General features: G+C 37.2%; 1 protein-coding gene across 2 annotated transcripts in view; it reads left to right on the top strand.

Moving 5' to 3' along the window:
* The window catches only part of dagla (diacylglycerol lipase, alpha), a 61564-nt gene that overhangs the window by 33463 nt on the left and 9548 nt on the right, over positions 1-18553 (top strand). For both annotated transcript variants that reach the window (XM_059348726.1, XM_059348719.1), the window contains exons 9-18: positions 2553-2677; positions 3005-3155; positions 4657-4740; positions 6818-6895; positions 7172-7252; positions 7501-7643; positions 10825-10893; positions 10985-11057; positions 12343-12551; positions 15734-15860. In XM_059348726.1, coding sequence (XP_059204709.1) covers positions 2553-2677; positions 3005-3155; positions 4657-4740; positions 6818-6895; positions 7172-7252; positions 7501-7643; positions 10825-10893; positions 10985-11057; positions 12343-12551; positions 15734-15860 — 1140 coding nt within the window. The remainder of the gene's footprint in view (positions 1-2552; positions 2678-3004; positions 3156-4656; positions 4741-6817; positions 6896-7171; positions 7253-7500; positions 7644-10824; positions 10894-10984; positions 11058-12342; positions 12552-15733; positions 15861-18553) is intronic.

The following is an 18553-nucleotide window of genomic DNA, read 5'->3' as shown; positions in this document are numbered from 1 at the left end:
ACTCCAAAATTGAACAGAAATATTTTTATTAACAAGAAAAATGCAACATGTAAAAATTAACAGAACCACAGGTTAAATACTTATAATAAAAAAACAGTTGTGCAAAAAGAAACTGCTACTATGATAACAAGCTTCAGGTCTGAGGTAGTGCAAAAAATAAATAAATACAATAAACAATAACAATTAGAATAAGATTTTCTGCTTCATTCTGGGAAAATAACACTTTTCAGTCACCAACATTAATGTATACTGACACTGTGTATACTGTGGGTATCGATACTTTTGAAAATGAGTATCGTATCCGGATACAACGTTTTAGTATCGATACTTTTTTGAGTATCGATACTTTTGACAACCCTAGTTTGTTTCACTTTTTGAAAGGATTTTATCCGTTAAAGGTCATGTAAATGGTAGCAAACAATGCACAAAGAGAGGGCTCCATTGTAGCTGTCACAAGGACATTGTTGGTATTATTAAGAGAAAGAGATAAAAGATTAAAAATAAAATTGAAGTGATTATTGAAGGGCATATTAGCTCCATACAAAGCAGTTTTGTGTTTAAAATTCCCCTGAACTTATTAGTCTAATATATTAACAAAATCAATTCATAAAAAGTTAAGAACGGAACTATTATTATACTTCTATTTTAAAACCTATTTTCCCTTTTAAACCTAAAAGTACACCTTCTGAATTCCAATTTCTCTCTTAAGTAAGTCTAGTTTAATTGCCTTGTTAACTCATCGTAAAACACACTTCATTCAAACGTGACAGAAACCAAATAAAATAGCCCAAACCACTGCCAAAATAAACCCTTAATTCACTGAGTTAATGACAGTAAAATATGCTGACTCTACACCTGCTGTCTTTCTCTGCCGTGCCGGACTCTTTGTGCTACTGGATCTGGATTAGCTTGCTGAACAAGAAAGCCAAACCTCGTTGTGCTGAGCAGCAGCTCTCACACCTTCTTTTGAGACAGACCATTGAATTAGCACTAGAAAACAATAGCCGATATATTAATCCGATCACCCATCCCTGAATGTTACCGAACCAGGCCAAAAGTTGATCTGCCGATGTGTAAAGTACAATTCTATGCAATTAGTTTGTGTGTGCACCAAGGTTATAATAGTTTTGGATTTTTCATTAGTTTTAGTTTTAATTTTGTTGTGATTTTTTCTTTTCAAATTCAGTTAGTTTTAATTTGTTTTTAGAGTGAGTTTGCTAGTTTTAATTAGTTTTTATTTTTTGGAAAATGCTTAGTTTTAGTTTAGTTTAGATTAGTTTTAGTGTTAGTTTTAGTTTTTTTGTAATGGGGTATTTGTTGGGTGCGAGATTCAAAAAAGTCACAATAAATGTTGCCTTGATTTCCTTTTGTCTGATCCATCTCAGCCCCAATACGTTTATTATGTCATAAAACCAGATAGATGAAATAGATTTCACATCAACCAAAAAGGTTTACGTATGAGAAAAGTTGACAAAGACGAAAACGAAGGACACATTTCACTATAATTTTAGTTATTTTGTTAGTTTTCCTTGGTGTGCACCAAGGTAACAAAATAACTTAAAAAAAAACTAGAATTGAAAAAACATTTTCGTTAACTGAAATAAAAATGAAAACGAGAGTTTTTTTAAAAAAGATAACTAACTGAAACTGTAGAAACTAAAATAATATTAAATTATAGTGAAAATGTCCTTTGTTTTCGTCTTTGTCAACTTTTTTCATACATAATCCAGTGTTTCTATTTCTCCCCGCTGAGTGTGTCTATTCCTGCTTTGTGGGCTTCCGGTAGAAGCGTGAGTGATATTACAGTAATGAGACCATGTTGGCTGTAAAGAGAAACTTCTCAGCTTTCAGAAAACATTGGAATTTTCCCGATAGTGCAAACCATTTAGTTATTATGGTAAAAGTGTCACCGGCGCAACACTCTGTAAACTTTGGATGTTGTGCTTTCACTGTGTGCAAGTGAAAGTCTTCAAATGAACCATGATATTATAAATCACATTTTTTTAGAATACATGTCGGGAAAACACTGCATAATCCTCTTTGGTTGATATGAAATATATTTATTTAGCTCCAACTAAATATCTGCTGGTTAGTGAACCTGCAGGAACACATGGTGAATATGTTTACTGAGACTGGGATGTCTACACTAGAACCAAAATTCAAAACACCTGGAACTGTAAGAGTTAATAACCTTATTGGGGCTAAAATGGATAAACCAAAGGAAATAAAGGCAAAAATGTATTATGACCTCTTTGAACACATAGCCCATTGCAGAAAAAACTAAAAGTAACACTAAAACTAATAAAAAACTAAACTAAAACTAGCAAGCTCACTCTAAAAACGAATTAAAACTAACTGAATTTGAAAATAAAACTTCACAACGAAGTTAAAACTAAAACTAATGAAAAATCCAAAACTATTATAACCTTGGCGTGCACTTGTATGTGTTAATCTAAAATAATTATATCTGCAGGTTTGAATATCTCAGGATTGCTGATATTGTTCTGATATGTGTGTGTGTGTGTGTCCATCTGTCTGCCTCTCCCTCTCAGACCGAGATGAACATGTACAAGGATGTGTGTTATTACATGCTCTTTGCCCTGGCTGCATACGGCTGGCCCATGTACCTAATGAGGAAGCCTGCCTGTGGGCTGTGCCGCCTCGCCAGCTCCTGCCCGTAAGCACTCAAACATACACCCGCACAGTTTTGATCTATTTGGCTTCTGTGTCTCTTGAGCCTCTCCAGTGCGGATCAAATTTCACATGCGTCAACACTTGCCAAGTGGTAATCCACTGAGACAATACCACTCTAGTCAGACTCACTCACTGACACAAGCGATGTCGAATTAATCACATTCTCTCATGCACAGTGCCTGCACCTCTATATGAGATTATAGCTCTGAAATCTAACCTGTTTACTGTTTTACCAAAAATAAAACAGCCATTTATCTCTTTTCTGTGTTTGTGTGTCCTGTTTTCCTCTTATCTTCCTCTCTCGCCCCAGCTGTACATCAGTGTCTGGCTCTCGCTTGTCTCAGTCCGTGACAGTGGAGGAGGACAATTGTTGTGGCTGTAACGTCCTGGCCATACGGAGACACTTCCTGGACAGGGACCTCAAGCAGGTTCACATTGTCTACACTTCCTGCCACGATGCTGTGAGTAATCCGACAGCTGGCTAACGAGCAGTCAGAGGTGTTTGGGCTTTCCTTCCTTAATCAAACAATGAGTGTGTTGTGTGAAGATGTGGAACGGCGTCAGGATTTCTCCATTTGTCCAGGCTGTTGTTTTTTTTTATTACCTTTTGCAAAATACACAGTTGAGGTAAATTATTGTATGCCCTTTTTAAGCAATTTGGCATACAGAGCTCTGCAAACAATGCTAAATGTTATGCTTGCACATCTTGTCAAACATCAGTTAACAGAGAGCTGCTGCACACCCTCAAACTAAGAGCCAGTCTGAACATTTAGTGGCTTTATTTTGAAGTTTTGGCCATCGGTAGTAAATGTTTTGATCACACTTTATTCATTGGTTTAGTTACTGAGATTTTGGGAGACGAGTTGTTGTGTCCACATCTTCAGCAGTAAGACAAGTGTGTTCTCAGGAGGTGTTGGACTCCACCAAGGCTGATTGTGATTGTCATGGACAGAATCTTAAAGTGGGAAGAGAGTCCACTGTGGTCGCCCTTAATATTGCATTTTATCTTCTCAATCTTAGACTGTGTGAAAGAATTGGATGTTGTCAAGTCAAGTCAAGTCATTTTCATTTATATAGCCCAGGGGTCTGCAAGCTTTACAAACAAAAGAACCATTGTTGGCCAAAAAAAGAGAAAAAATGTCGAAATGGAGCCGCAAACCTTATTTTTGAGCCTTACAATGAAGATGAAATAACCTACTCAGTGTAAATTAGCCTATCAATATTACTAATAGGCCATAATGAGCATTCATCAATATGATTTTGTAGATCCAACCAACAGGTTGTTCTCTGTCTGTATCTAGTAAAGCTGCTGCATCCTTATGTTTAGGTGATTAAAACTGGGGGTTCAAACTGATTGAACTGAACATGATGTCACAACTACAAAAAGAAGTCCCATGTTATCAAATGATACTGACAAAATACCAAAATAAAATAAAATAAGAAGAAGAATTTTTAAAATGTAGTGTCCAAAGTAAACACAAACCCAAAAAAAACAGTTTTCTTAGTCACATTAAACCCACTGGTGCAGTATCTAGTTTTACAAGTCAAAATAATTGCACTGCAGTCCTGCAAAACCAAACGGGCACTGATATTCCCCAAAATAATTGACTAAAATAGTTTCCTAATTTGATCGGATATTCAATTAACTGATTCTATTTTTATGTGGAATTTCCACAGCCTTGACAGTAGCACTGGAGCCTCATGATGATGATTTCTAAAGCAGAGCGCTTGATGCTGAGCTTAGCGCTGAGTTTCCATCCATAAATTCCTCTCATGTAGTGACTTATGTGACTGTGAGGTGCCAAGCGGAGAAGTGTTTGACGACAAAGACTTAAGAAGTGCTCCGTTTGCTGCAATAGAAGCCGAACTAACAAGTATTTGTCTCCTTTCTCGCTTTACTCGTCGCTTGTTCCTCTCACTCTCTCACCACCGTTTAATGTCTCTCTACATCTTCCCTTACAGGTTTATGAGACTCCGTTTTTTGTGGCAGTGGATCATGCGAAAAAGAAGGTTGTCATCAGTATCAGAGGAACCCTATCGCCAAAGGTGAATTGGAGCCTTCTGGTCTTGTTTTCACAGTAATATATCTTCTACTCTGTCTAAACATTAGTGCACCCTGTTCCCTTTACTGCCTCACAACACCTCCAGAGCAGGTGAAGTTCACATAGTTTAATGCAGCGTTCTCAAACTCCGACCTACACTCTTCACGCACAGAGCAGAGACGTGACTGTGCACTTTTAGAGATAAATATCCTACCCGTTTTTTTTTTTTGCACACAAGTATTTGAGAATACCTGAAGTGTTTTTAAAGGGAGAGTTCAGATTTATTGAAGTGGGGTTGTGTGAGGTACTTAACCATTGTCAGTGTATTATCCACAGTAGATTGTGTTTGGCACACCCCCAGTTTGGAAAAGAAGGAAGGAATACTGGCACGGAAGCTAAGTAATGTACTGCTGTGGACAGGGGCAGCTAAAAAAATTCATCAGTTTAAGTGTACGCTATACAAAGAGTATTTCTACCTTTTTACCTTGCCCTCAGAGAGCCCTTTCAGACGGGGAATTGAAGCTGTTATGTATACATCTCTGCTCTCTTCAAAGCCACACTGCAAATTATTTGTTTCTTACTAAGATTAAAAAAAAAAAACACTTTGTGCCAGAAAGCATGTGTGCACGACGGGGGTGTTTTGGGGGAACGTCAGCTGTTATTAAGGTATGATATTGATGATATTAAGGTGCCACCCTTCACTTTTTGGTCTCAGTGAATCAGATCAGTACGATCAGATAGGACGAAATGTTGGTAGCTGCTTCTGTCTGAACGGAATATTATGTGTGATGGTCAAAGAAAACATTTCTTTTTTAAATATACAGTCATAGAAAAAAATATTAGACCCCTCTTTTTCTTCAATTTCATGTTCATTTTAATAGCTGGTACAACTAAAGGTACATTTGTTTGGACAAATATAATAATAACAATAAAAATAGCTCATAAGGGTTTAATTTAAGAGCTGATATCTAGACATTTTCCATGGTTTTCTTGATAATAACCAAAATCATGATCAAGAAAACCATGGAAAATGTCTAGATATCAGCTCTGAAATTAAACTCTTATGAGCTATTTTTGTTGTTATCATTATATTTGTTCAAACAAAGGTACATTTAGTTGTACCAGGCATTAAAATGACCAAGAAATTGAAGAAAACGAGTGGTCTAATAATTTTTTTTCCATGACGGTAGCATAAAACGTAAACAGATATATATCTTTTTTGGAGTGGGCCTTATTTTAGGTGTCTTAAACATGTTTTGCTGCTGCCCCCATTCACAGCAGTACATTGCTTAGCTTCTGTGTCGGTACTTCTGTCTGCTTCTCCAAACTGGAGACTTGCAGACCGCCATCTACTGTACTTAATGCACTGACTATGGATAAGTACCTCATACAACCCCACTTCAAAAAAATCCGAACTATCCCTTTAAGGTCTGAATTGAACCAACAGCTAAAAGATTAATCATTGCCTCATAACAAAGACAAATCATCTTTATAAGAGGAAAATAACTACTCATCCCATTGATCTCTGATGCTTTGCTCCCAACCAGTCAAAACATGAAGGTGCTGCACATGTAACGTGGGACATTACAAGAACGAGTATAAAGATTAAAGAAGCATTTGCAAGGTGTTTTTGAATATACAAATATCTAATTTGTTTCAGGGCAAATGTTAAACTTCTGATATGCATTATAGAGATAAGAAGCAGCTTTTCAAAGGCTTTAGTGCTCCACTTATCATGTACCACTGGAGGCTGTTGAGCCAAGGTAAACCTTTTTTGCTTGGCAAAATAAAGCAGTAAAGTAAGATTGACATATGGAATCTATATGTGGATATACCATATAGTCATAATCTTATAGCTCCAGCTGCAGCTCTTCAGTTACAGTTAGTACAGTACAACAATAATAATCCAATTTGCAATGGAGATTATAAACAGCATTTTTAATTCCTGTGCACTTTAATTAGTAAGATGTTCGTTTCGCTTTCTCTGCTTTAATTTCCCAGTTTTTCCACTTGATCTTCTTGTGTTCTCTGCGTTATGCTGTCTTTTGCAGAATTTTAATTTGTCTTGTGTCTTGTATCAGGACGCCTTGACCGATCTGACAGGGGATTCTGAACGTTTGCCTGTAGAGGAGCAGCACGGGACCTGGCTCGGCCACAAGGTCGGGGAATTACTCGTTTAATACACTAGAAAACATTAAGTGCACTCCTCTGAGCAGCCTCCTATGAGATTTTTCCTCTTTAACTTTCTCCATTGTGCACTTTCAACAAGTTACATTATCCCAGTCTGTAAAGGTCAATTCAGTTGTTAGCAGCACAATAATTGCTCTGGACATTTTAATAAGAGATTAATGACGCAGACTTCCTGGCCACATTTCTGTCTCTCTCACACTCCTCCTGTCCACTGAATCCCTCTCCTTTCTTCTTTCCACTCTCAGGGGATGGTTTACTCAGCAGAATACATTAAGAAGAAACTGGAGCAGGAAATGATCTTGTCACAAGCCTTTGGAAGAGACTTGGTACACGACACACTGAAGCTTATAATAAGAGTGGCGGGCTCAATAATGAACGTTTTGATTTGTGTGAACACCACTGTAGTATATTATTGAAAGCTGCACTAGCTGTACAACAGTGCTCTAACCCTAACCCCGCTCTTTACAAAGAATTCTGGAAATAGCACTAGAGACAGTTTGTTGCAGTGATTATCTTCACTGTGGTAACAAAAGTGTGCTGTTATGTGCGTAATAACTCTGCCTGTCTGTCACAGAACAAGGGCACCATGCACTACGGGCTGGTGATCGTCGGGCACTCTCTTGGTGCAGGCACTGCTGCTATCCTCTCCTTCCTGCTGAGACCTCAGTACCCCACACTCCACTGCTACTCTTACTCTCCACCTGGTGGCCTTTTTAGGTGAGTCAATCTGTGTGTTCGTGTGTTTAAGGGACTAGTGCAGTGCCCCTAGGAAGTATGTATTCATATAGTGGAAGATTAAGTAGATTTTTCAATTCTGGCCAAATGAGGTTGTGTGTGAAAGTGGGATGTACAATGAGGTGTAATACTCTTGCGTAGTGTTAATATTCAAAGTGTATATTGGGTAATACATGGATGTACATTGAGATGTAAAGAGACACAGAAATTCTTATTTTAAGAAAAAGAAACTTAATCATTCAACATGGTTAGACAGATATACAGACACAGATATAGGAGGGAATAAGGTTACATGCAGCATAAACAGATGGATGTGAATAATGTGAGTGTGTTGTGGAATGTGGAGATTGATTGATAACTATTGTGTTTCATATATTGTGGCTATGCAGACCACTGCAACGTCTGCAACTCCATAAAACACTTACTTTTCATAAGGTACCACACCATCCAGCACATACACATTGAACATTGATATTCTCTGGAAACTATTAGAATATTATTGGAAAATCGAACCTTGCAGCGCACTTTAAAACTCCTAAAGATAGGTAGGCTAAATAGACTTCCAGATGAGATGAGTCAGGGTGGAAATCCAGAGTGAATTGTATTACTGACCAGGTGTAGGCCTATCACACAATGGGGCGGAGCTCCCCTAAAAGGCGTCCTATCAGAAACAGTGCAATGCCGCAACACGTCCTACATAAATAATGATATTTTGAGAAATGAATTAAAAAATCTTCATAATCGAGGATGAACACCTTTGTGCCATGTGCAAGCCACATACGAAATCTGAGGTCAGTCTGACTAACTAGACACACACACACACACACACACACACACACACACACACAAACACACACAAACGCTTCTTGCTTTAAAGATAGATGTGCAAGAAAAGAGCAGTCATTCTGTTTGTGCATGCAAGAAAGCTGTTTGTCACTTTTAATGCATTAATACAATGTTTATGTTTATCAATCCCATACATGTTTAACCCGTGTTTGATAATTTCATGCCAGACTGCTGTCACAAGTTGTGCTCTAGTGGTCACCAGTGTTTACTGAAGCCCTGCTTCTGTAGTGGATGTTCAGTATACATCACTGTTAAACTTCTGAAACACCTAATGCAAATATTTTTGCTCATCAGATCCATGAATTTTTCAGTTCGTCACAAGTGGTCCCTGCTGTGTTTACACTGGAGGCTAAACACCACAGTGTGACCAATGTGGTGTATTCATTTTTGCCCGTATTTGACAATATAAAGTCAGACAGGGGACAAGAGGAGAGAGAGGCCATGATTCCCATGTACACTGGATATCTTGGAAAGTTTGAATTTGAGGGGAAAAAGTCAGATCCTTGAACTTTTGTGAAAATAAACATTAACAGACATGGATAATTAAGAGTGCTTGAATGTGTATTTTTTGAGCAAGAATAGAAATTGAAGTACTTTGAATATTTGTTATGCTTAACGTTCGTAAACAAGCGACATTCTGCTGTCTGCATGTGTGTCTCCTGCAGCCTGTCTCTCTTTTTAATTGTTGTCTGTGAGCTGTGTAAAGCCTGCCAGTTCTCATTATAAAGATTTTCAGTGTTGTAACCGTAATTAAGCTTGAGGCGAGTCTCAAGCAGTGCCGTGTTGGGTCCTTGAATTTGAGTTATAGTGAAAAGTCTTTGAAAAGTCCTTGATTTTGACGTTTAAGAAGGTGTGGGCTATCAGTGCACCCCAATGTAGTTTGGTTTTATAAGATGTCTTTCCTTTCCTTTATTATAACCTTATTAAAAAGCTGAACTTATTAAAGTTAGAACCTAGAAGTCATCCCAAATTGATTTCATAGTAACTGAATTGTAAATCTTTAATTATAATACAAATCCGGGTACATCCACATGCACAAACATACGTTTTTTCTTTACCCATTCCATTACCCTGAATGGTTTATCCTTACATGTCACTTAGAACTGGTTTGCAAAATGCATTTTATGTTTATGAAAAACTCGGGTGTTGTAAAGTATGAAAGACCTGGGGGAAAAAGCGTGTAACCACAGGCTTTGGTTTGCATTTTCATTTGCCTTTTCTTTTCTTAACAGAGAGTAGAGTTCATTAGCATTTTGTCTCCACTTGAGCACTATCTAACACCCTGCCACACAGCTGCCTGCGGTGAAAACTATGTTGGCTTTGCAAACATGCAGGAAGAGAGTCTGTTGCAGGAGATAACTAAATGCTGCAGTGCACCTTTGGTGTTCCACTGAAGTCGAGAGAAGCCAATTTGTCAGACTTTGATCAGAAGACACAAGACGGGTAACACAATTAAGGAAAATATTGAATAAAACAACAAATTCACATGCTTCCGTTCAGCATGCAAAGCACAGTGAATGGTTTGATTATGAAAGTGATGTGACTCACATCCAGTGGCCTCCAGAGTCAGTGCAGTGAGCAGTAGTGACACAGTTGCAACTAGAAAACTTTTTTTTCCAAGTTATTTACCGTTTTAAACCCATAAAAGCAAAAGTGAGATGCTTTGTTTGGACCAAATCTGTTGCAGTGCTCCACAGTTACTTTAGTGCTGTAAACACATTTTGGCCTGAGCTACCCAGTGTCTCATAAAATACATCAGACTAAGAGGCACTGTGCACACAGCAAAAACTCTGATAAAGTCTTCTTATGTTCATTCATTAAACACTCTTCTTGGTCGCCCTGTTAAAAATTAAACAGCAGCAGTTAAACCTGGTTTCCAGGCACCATCCATCATGTCCTTTTTAAAAGTCTGTCAGATAACACCTGTTGCCTGTTTTTGGTCATCTATTCACATGCAAATCAAATGTGGAAATGAAGTTGCTGTTGTTTGCACCTGTTTGTGGTGTAAGCAAATAGAAAGGGAGAGTCCATTCTAATTCTTTTTCTATGGTTTTCTGATTTCGTTTTAATAATTTCCCCTCATTTCCAGCATTTCCAGTACATTTGTGGGTCTTATTATGCATACGATCTCATAAATGTGTGTCTGTGAATAGTGTGCAGTCAGTCATATTCCAGTATTTGAATAGCTTTGGATCTTAACAAATGCTTGTTTGAAGTGTGAGTTTAAAATGTGTGCAGATCATTTTTCCTCTCAGGTCACATCCTTCACTCTCTCCACATGTCCTGTTCTCATTGTTTCTCTCTTTTATTCACCCAGTGAGGATGCCATGGAGTACTCCAAAGAGTTTGTCACATCTGTGGTATTAGGAAAAGACCTGGTACCAAGGTAAGTCTTCTACTGTATCAGGTACACTGATTAACTTCACTTTGCTGCAATATTCCCACATGAGACATTTTCTGCTGCTGGTCTCTCGTAGGCTCGGCCTGTCACAACTGGAGGGTTTCCGACGCCACCTTCTGGAAGTCTTGCAGAAAAGTAACAAGCCAAAGGTGACTTTATCTCTTGACACTGTAGAACAGGGATGGACAACTGGAGGGCCGGGGACCGCATACGGCCCGCACCCTCACTTGAAGTGGCCCTCAGTACAACTACATGCATTTGAGCATGTAAAAAATCTTAAAAGTGCAGTGTAAAAATGCACAAAATTACTTCTTGCTATTAATGCTGGTCTGCTGTTATGTACTGGAAAAAAAAAATCACAGTAAGTGGTTATTCTTTATTCCTACTTATACTGTTTTACATGCATTTGAGCATGAAATATGTTAAGTTACTGCACTGTTAACATATTTAAAATTGCAGTATCATCATATCATATCTCTAATTTTTTGGGGGATTTTTAAACTATTAAATGGGTCAATTTTACCCGCAACATAACAGGAGGGTTAAATGAAGCAAACTATTTATTTGCTGTCTTAGCCATTTATCCATTACTTTTAGATTTTAACAGTTTCTCTATTACTAATGTTAATTATTTGAGCCATTTAGTTTATATTTTAGCTAACTATCTCAACAATTTACCCATTTCTTAACACTATCCAAACCATTTATTAATTCCTTCTGGCTAAATATTTTAACCGTTTATCCATTTTTTTTAGAAAACCACTCTTATGTTTTTTTCTATTACTAACGTTATTATTTGAACTCTTTAGTTAATAACTTTAGATAACTATTTCACCCATTTGTCTCTTACTTTAAGCTATTCATTTCAACCGTTTACTTTTATCTATTTAATTCTACCATTCGTTACTTCACTACCTGTTTAAACTACTGCGCTGTGCACGTTTTCATATATTCTTACATAACTGCAGCATTTCGTGTTGAAGAGTTAGAGATGACTTAATATGTGAATATTTATTTTGTTTCAGTAAAACATAATTTTAATTAACTGCAGAAGTACCCTCTGGGGTAAATGTTACTCTGGTTGGACTCTGGTTTTATGGACTATTTGCATAAAACAAATCTCTACTGTACAAATACTAACAAATTATATTATACTTATTAGATTCATAATATATTTGCATTTTCACCTATCTAAATCAACAACATGAACCCAGTAGCATCACACTTTTGCTGTATTTTCCAAGTTTTGCAGCGGCTGATTAAAAATAAACTGCAGGCTTCCACACAACACTGTAGTCACAGTATCTGCGCTGTAATTAAAGCACCATGGAGTTAACCCCTGACTGCTGCAGAAACACATACAATATGCAGAAGATATTTTTAGATTCTGATGTGATGTTGCATAACTAAAATGCCTTTTTTTCTTCGCAACAGTGGAGGATCATAGCGGGAGGCACCAAATGCATCCCCAAATCAGAGCTTCCAGTAGAGGACGATGATCCTCAGTCGCAGCCAGCGGCGCCTCCCAGCAGCCGCCTGTGGCTCCACCCCAGTGACCTCAGCATTGCCCTTTCAGCCTCCACCCCCCTCTACCCTCCTGGCAGGATCATCCACGTGGTGCACAACCATCCTCCAGAGACATGGTGAGAACATTGATTTGAAAGCTGTCTGAAGATTATACCGATTAAATCCGTGTATCATTCATTCTTTCCATTTTCGATTGGCAATCAAAAATCAGATAATGAAAAATTGACTGGGTATTTTGTTATTTGTTTTTTATTATAACACAAAAAACTGGAAAAAATGCTTGTTTTTTCGTATTTCAATATTTGGCTCAGATCAAAAATACGAAATGGAAAAACGGGCACCAGGACTGGATTTGATTTTAATATTTAATTGGTTGGCTTGGCTGACATGAAGGATAAACACTTTACTGTCATTCTTTCTCACTTTTTTTCCAGTATAAAACTCTAGAGAAGATAAAGTATTAACTTGATATGAACACACCACTTGAAATAATTATTATAATTATTATTATTTTTTAATTATTATATTCAAATGCATTTTATGTGAACCGTTTGTGACCCGGAAGTTTGACTGCGACACACCACGTGAAATAATAAAATTGTGGCGCAACGAAAATATATTTGTTAGTACTTGTATAGTATTTGTTGTGTCGACGTGCGGTTTTTCAGTTTTCAGAATAAAGTGTGACACAACCAGGACCAAATACCAGATAAATATGGAAGGAAGATTAATTGCATGATAGAACAGTTCACAATAAATGCACTTGAATATAATAATTAAAAATAATTATAATAATTATTTCATGTGGTGTGTTCATGTCAAGTTAATACTAGAGTTTTATACTGAAAAAAATGTGAGAAAGAATGACAGTAAAGTGTTTATCCTTCATGTCAGCCAACCCAACCAATTAAATATTAAAATCAAATCCAGTCCTGGTGCCCGTTTTTCCATTTCGTAATTTTGATCTGAGCCTAATGTTGAAATATGAAAAAACAAGCATTTTTTTTTTGTTTTTTTTTTGTGTTATAATAAAAAACAAATAACAAAATAACCAGTCAATTTTTCATTAATTGATTTTTGATTGCCAATTGAAAATGGAAAGAACGAATGATACACGGATTGAATTAAATCTCCCAACATTTGTTTTTTGTTTTTACCTGCAAAAGATTCCAGTAGTGAGATCAGTCATCGTTGAGTGGTTTTGGACCTTAAAGTCTTTGTGCAAAACATACTTTTTTTTAACCACACAAATGGTGAAGTGGTTGTGTAACTGATGCGTGGACACAGTTAACTCAAAGCAAATTTTATATTTGTTTCACACCTGTGACATAAAAGAACTGGCAGCTCGGCTGGAAAAGGTATATATTGCATACTGGGGACAGTGTGGGTTTACAGTGTGTTTCACACAGTCCTCCCCCTACTCTTCTATCTGCACACTGCTGCTCTCTCTAACATCCATTTTTAGTTTTTAAATCTTCACTGCCTCTTCTACATTTTTCTTTAGACCTGGTGTTTTTCATTTTGTTCTGTGTGGGAATATATTTAAAGTGGCAATATAAATCTTGTATCCAAAATGGTTAGAGATAATGAAATTTTGATAGTGATTCTGTCGGACACTGGTATTAAACATCATGCACCAGCTGGGCAAGAATACATTTCAGTGATCTCATGAATAACAGATGGATTTTATTGTATAGCTTTAAAAAAGATACAAGAGTTATCTGTGATGAAAGGTGGTATAACTGTACTAAAACATCTGGGAAACAGAATATTTTGTTATCTTTATTCACTTGTCAAGTTGGATGTTTAAAGTGATAGTTTGGATTTATTGAAGCAGAGCTGTATAAGATTCTTATCCATAGTTAATGTATTAACCATCTGTACCCCAACAAGTTGTTTTAGGGCGATTTTTGCTCTTTTTTAGCACTGTGGCCTTGTATTTCACTGCAATATACAAATCCTGGGGCTCTATGGGATCAGCACAATCATGGATAGACGTGTGAATGAATTAAAAAGTATTTTTTGTGCATGATATCACAGTTATGACATAAATCATAAAGCAAGAAAAAATCCCAAGTTGAATTTTCTGATTAATTCTTTTTTAAACATACATTAGAATAAAATGGAATTTATATATACAAAACTTTTCATGAATAGTGAAAAAAATGGGTCTCCAAATGCTTTATATATTGAACTATTTGCATTTTTACAACCTCTACTATCTAGTTATATAGTATCTACTGTAGTTATCTTATTTATTTTTTCGCATAGTTTAAAATGAGACATGAGACAAGTGATTTTGACATAAATATCACAATTTTAAGCTTAATTTTGGTTACTTTTTTTTTGATGGAAACTTTTGTAACCCTTGATCCGTTCAAGGACTGTCAGAAAGTTCAAATTTTGACGATAAGGCCTGTTTTTACAGTTTCTGTATACAATAAACTGTGTATATAGAACATACATTTCCATCCGGCCAGTGGGATGGCGGGGTTAAGGGTTAAATACAGTAAACAGCAGTCAGCACGCCCCCGGTATGGAGAAGCAGACAGGCGTACCAATAAAGAAGCTAAGCAGTGTACCACTGTGGACGAACGACAGCTTATTTTAATCACCTAAAAATATATTAATATCAGTTTAGACCTCCACTTGAAGCCAATTAACTCAAAAGAAGATCATGGAGGTAGTTATCTTAACAAATGTGTGTTTGTAATGTCTGATAATTATTATATTGTTGATGAACATAATGTATCACCTTCATTTGCACTGCTGTGTGTGTATATATATATATATATATCTACTTGCACTACTGTACAGTTAGATCAGCATTTTTTCTATAATTAATTCCTGTATATATTACACTATGATTCACTTAATTACTGCTTAAGCACTTCTGGTTAGATGCTATCTGCATTTCATTGCTTTGTACTTGTGACATGTGCAATGGCAATAAAGTTGAATCTAATCTAATCTAATAATGGAACTAATGCAGCTAATGAGGCTGCTGGATATGTCTTCATTGTCCTCTTTCCCCTCTTCTCACTGTATTTTTAGACATTTAAGACATAGTTTTCCATAATGTAGCTAGTGAGCGTTTTCCCCTAGCTTGTCTTTCCTTGTTTCTAAAATTAGCTCATTTCTGAAGTCTGTCATAAATTGTTCCAGTCAGTGGTGTCATTTGCTGGATGCTGCTTCTCCCACATGGATACTGAGGCAGGCTGTTGCTAAAATCAACATGTGTGTTCACTTTGTCTTCATGGTGATTGACAGACTCTCTCTTGTGTCTCCCTCTCTGTAGCTGTGGCCAGGAGGAGCCAACCTACTCAGCTCTGTGGGGGGACAACAAGGCCTTCGATGAGGTCATCATATCACCCGCCATGCTTAATGAGCACATGCCCCACATGGTGATGGAGGGCCTCAACAAGGTCTGTTCTTTGCTGTGTGCATGCAGGGGGATTTTCTGGGGGCTGGGCTTTAAAAATTGTGGTGAAGTGGCTTTTAAGTCTTGTCCCTGGTCTCCAACACTGGATGATTGAATTGGTTAATGATGAGTATGTGTGATGTGTCTCTAACTTTAAAAATTCAAATGCATTCACAAATACTTTTTACAATAAAGGGGGATACCACTTTTTATGTAATTACATTTTCTGCTAAAGCTAGAGACCATAAACTGAGTCTTGGATATGTTTTAGATGTAATCTCAAACTCAAATTACCTGGGGACTGCTGGAGGCAGTATCTAAATGGCTAAAAAGAAACAAAATTACTAAAATAAAGACACAAAATGACACAAAAAAGACAGAATGAACAAAAAAGACACAAGATTATTAAAAAAGACACTAAATTATTTTAAAAAGACACAAAATTACCAAAGAAAGACACAGAATTACCAAAAAACACACAAAAGTATTTAAAAAAGACACAAAATAATTCAAAAAGACTCAAAATTATTAAAAGAGACACAAAATAATTTAAAAAAGACACAAAATTACAAAAAAAGACAAAATTACCAAAAAAAGTAATTAAAGGATATCAAGGTGGGGGCCACAAAATATCAGCAAGAGGGCCGCAATTGGCCCACAGGCCGCTGGTTGACACCCATGATGTAACATAATATCATTTTTAAGGCAGTGTAAAACTGAAATTTTATCAATCTCCAACATTTGGAGACACAAATAGTCAAAGATGGACTTTTTTGGGAAAAAAAACAACCTTTAATATGGATCCCCTTTGTACATTTGGTAAAAACCTTCAGATGCTTTCTCCTAAAATAGCAACTACAACATCCAGTAGTTATCTATTCACATGCTCTTATAAATGTTATACAGGTATGAGTTTAATTCATTTATTCATTCATTCATTCATTCATTCATTCATTCTTTCATCAAAAGGACAATGCACATTAATCAACACTGCAATGAATTATGCCATAGTTATCCAGCTGGTAATTTTTCACCTGCAGTCCTTTGGCGAGATGTTTAGACACAAGTCAGGTGACAGTTGAACAACACAACAACAATATGTTATTCTAGAGGGAGTTCCAGTTATCAGTAACAGAAGTGAAAGCTTTCTGTCATTAATGCCGGACAAAGAACTAAGAAAGAAGATAAGTGATCCATTTATGATCTACCTGGCCTACATCTTATGACTGAACACTGCATAAGAAAACATTTTAGGTTTCCAGTGATCCTCTTTTCAGTGGTATGCCCCTTAAGTTTTGAGTTAAAAAATCTTTTTGAGGGTTTTGGAAGACAATCTGCCTCTGTCAATGTATGCATGTGACCCATCATTTACCTTTAACTTACCACACCTCTGGTTTTCTTCCAGTTTCAAAGCATGGGAACTGCTCACTCCTGGTGTTATGGTGTTGTCTCTGGTGATCTTTACTCTTATTATCTTCACAGGCACTGGACATCTGTTTGATAACAGGGCTCTTATGTGTATGTTTGCATGTGACACAGCCACTGTGGGGATTTCACTCTCTTGTTGCTGAAGTTTATACGTTTGTTCCTTTCTGTGTACAAGGCGATTTTATTTGTGTCAGTTTGTCTCTGGAGGATGAATGATTATGAGTTCTGTTATGTGTGTGAATGTCGCACTCTGTATAAAAAAAAAGTGGACGTCTGAAAAATGATGCAAATGTGGAAGTGCTTTAAACTTGCATTATTTCAAATGGCCAGCAGGGGGCGACTCCACCACTGGTTGCAAAAGGCGGTTGGATTGCATAGAAGTCTATGAGAAAATGACCCCACTTTTTGCTCAATTTATTATCTCTGTGAACATTTTCCTCATGAGTTTATGATCCCAATCGTTAGTTTCAAGTCTTATCGATACAGAATGATGATCATTTTGTAAATTATGGTCCCATTAAGAGTAAAATTGTTTTTTTAAAAAGCAGGGTACACTCTAAGGCGTGGCTTCCACAGTGAAGATACAGGTGGAGCTATGCGTGTCCATGGCACTATGTACTTTTTTTAAATAGCCATGAACTTGTTTTTGGTTATTGATTTTTTTTGCCATGTATAGTGTCCTCTCCATATATGGTCACTTCTGGCTCCAAAAAAAAACAAGATGTCTCAGCCAAAATGCCACAGTGGAGGCTTCAAATGATAATCCACAAACCTCACGGTGGCTACGTCCACTTCTTTTATGGTGTGTGTGTGTCTGTGTGTGTGTGTGTGTCTGCTGTGCCTAGTCTGTAGTATGATGTCTCTGGTGTTTCTGCAGGTACTGGAATCTGAGCAGGAAACTTGGGAACCACTGGAACTGGAAGTCTGTCTACCCACCTGCAGTACTGCTGCACTCATAACCTCACAAACAGAACCAAACTCTAGTCCTCCTCCCTCTGTTTCCTCCTCTCCCTCCTCCAAAGACCAGTCTAGCACTGCCTCCCTCACAGAGGCCGAGGCTGTCTCCGTCCCTGTCTCTCTGATTGTCGTTGCTTCTTCCTCTTTTTCAGATGCTGAGTCTGTTCCTCCTCCTCCTCTTCTGTCAGACTGTACTTCCGCCTCAGAGCCATGCTTGGTTTCTGTCCCCCCACTTTCTAAAAGTCCTTCCAACTCTCACTCTGGGGCCCTCTCAGTTGAAGATGATTCATGCGTTCCAGCACAAACACCAGA

This window comes from Centropristis striata, chromosome 2 (genome assembly GCF_030273125.1).
Source record: "Centropristis striata isolate RG_2023a ecotype Rhode Island chromosome 2, C.striata_1.0, whole genome shotgun sequence".
NCBI lineage: Eukaryota > Metazoa > Chordata > Actinopteri > Perciformes > Serranidae > Centropristis > Centropristis striata.
This window is presented reverse-complemented; position numbering and strand designations above follow the sequence as displayed.